The sequence below is a fragment of the Phalaenopsis equestris genome, unplaced genomic scaffold, assembly GCF_001263595.1.
Source record: "Phalaenopsis equestris unplaced genomic scaffold, ASM126359v1 Scaffold000055, whole genome shotgun sequence".
Classification (NCBI taxonomy): Eukaryota; Viridiplantae; Streptophyta; class Magnoliopsida; order Asparagales; family Orchidaceae; genus Phalaenopsis; species Phalaenopsis equestris.
The window spans coordinates 1,560,915-1,562,603 of record NW_018164497.1 but is presented as its reverse complement, the minus strand read 5'-3'; the positions used below and the strand labels follow the sequence as shown (position 1 = coordinate 1,562,603).

Here is a 1,689-nt window from a genome sequence, read left to right as displayed (position 1 = left end):
CATACTAAAAGAGCATATGGATAAATTGCTATTTTTATAGACACGCAACCCATTGTGGCACTTTTCTCTTTACAAAATCTTATAGGCACTTTGTTTAATAAAAGATTTGCAAAATGCTTAATTATTAATAAGATATAATCAGAATAACTTCACATGACAAGAAAGCAGGCACATGCAATGCAACCTTGCAAGACATTTGTAACGTTTTCTTCCAAAGATGTCGACTCTATAACTAAAACCCAAAAATAGATCTACTTAAAATTTTATGCGAAGAATTACATAAATAACACTCAAAATTTGAATATTTATAAAATTATCATGTATGTCATTTTTTAGAATTACAATTAACCTCACAAAAAATATTCTCTATTTTCACATTTCATTTCTAGAAGTCTTTTTCCTTTTAGAATGTTTTTAAGAAATTGCTCGCAATTTAAGACGCGGTTGCGTATGGCATTTCTCCCCTTTCCCGCTGTTATTTAAACTTGGTCGCCTTCAACCTCTGCCATCTCACCCTCCTCTACTCATCATAGGAATTTCTGCCAATATGGTATCTTCACCGGCAAACAAGCATTTGGTCGATGAAATCTCCGGCTGGCTCCGCGTATTCGACGACGGCTCCGTCGACCGGACATGGACCGGTGCACCCGAAGCTCTCCAACTAATGTCTTCCGTCCCACCCCACTCTGACCCCATCGACGGCCTCTCCCTCATCGACCTCCCTGGCAACCCCACCCTCCGCTTCTACCTCCCTTCCCATCTCCTTCCCAACGCACCCATCCTTCTCCACTTCCACGGTGGCGGCTTCTGTATCTCCCATTTCTCCTGGCTAATGTACCACCATTTCTACGCAAACATTGCTCGATCTCTCCCTGCCATTGTTGTCTCCGTCCAGCTTCCCCTTGCTCCCGAACAACGCCTCCCGGCCGCCTATCACGTCGCTTTCCAAGCCCTCCTCCGTCTCCGCGATGCCACACCCCCCCTCACCTCGCTTGCACACTTAACCCGCGTCTTCCTAATCGGCGACTCCTCCGGAGCCAACATCGTCCATGAGCTCTCCGTGATGGTTGGGCGAGCCGAAGAAAAAGAGCCCGGGTTTTGGTCACCGATTAAAGTAGCCGGCGGCATAGCCATCCACCCGGGCTTCGTGCGCTCCACGCCGAGCCCATCGGAGATGAAATTGGAATGGGAGACACCGTTCTTAACGCTCGATATGCTCAACAAGTTTTTAGCGTTAGCGCTGCCCGAAGGGGCGGGGAAAGAACATCCGTATACGTGTCCGATGGGTAAGCTGGCGCCGCCAATGGAAGGGTTAAAGTTGCCGCCGATGATGGTGGTAGTGGCGGAGAAGGATTTGATAAGGGATACGGAGATGGAGTACTGTGAGGCAATGAAGAAGGCTGGGAAGGAAGTGCAGGTGTTTTTCCAGACAGACGTGGGACACTCGTTTTACCTCAATATTTTCGCGGTGGAAGAGGATGATGTTACGCGGAAGAGGACGCAGGAGCTTATTTTAGCTATAAAGGACTTCGTTGACCGACATTGATGGAGAAGGAGGTCATCCTTCGGCCATTAAGTAACAGTTGGACAGTCAATTATGCATTTAAGTTATATCGGAATAAACATATATATATTGATACCTCGCATTGAATGCTTGTTCTTATGTAGTGTAGATCTCTCTCTCTCTCT

General features: G+C 46.5%; 1 protein-coding gene across 1 annotated transcript; it reads left to right on the top strand.

Annotated features, from left to right (window-relative positions):
• Positions 1-487: 487 nt before the first annotated feature.
• On the top strand, positions 488-1,640 carry LOC110019437 (probable carboxylesterase 17). The gene has a single exon (XM_020717096.1). The coding sequence runs from the start codon at positions 548-550 to the stop codon at positions 1,544-1,546; it is 999 nt and encodes a 332-aa protein (XP_020572755.1). The 5' UTR covers positions 488-547; the 3' UTR covers positions 1,547-1,640.
• Positions 1,641-1,689: the final 49 nt, after the last annotated feature.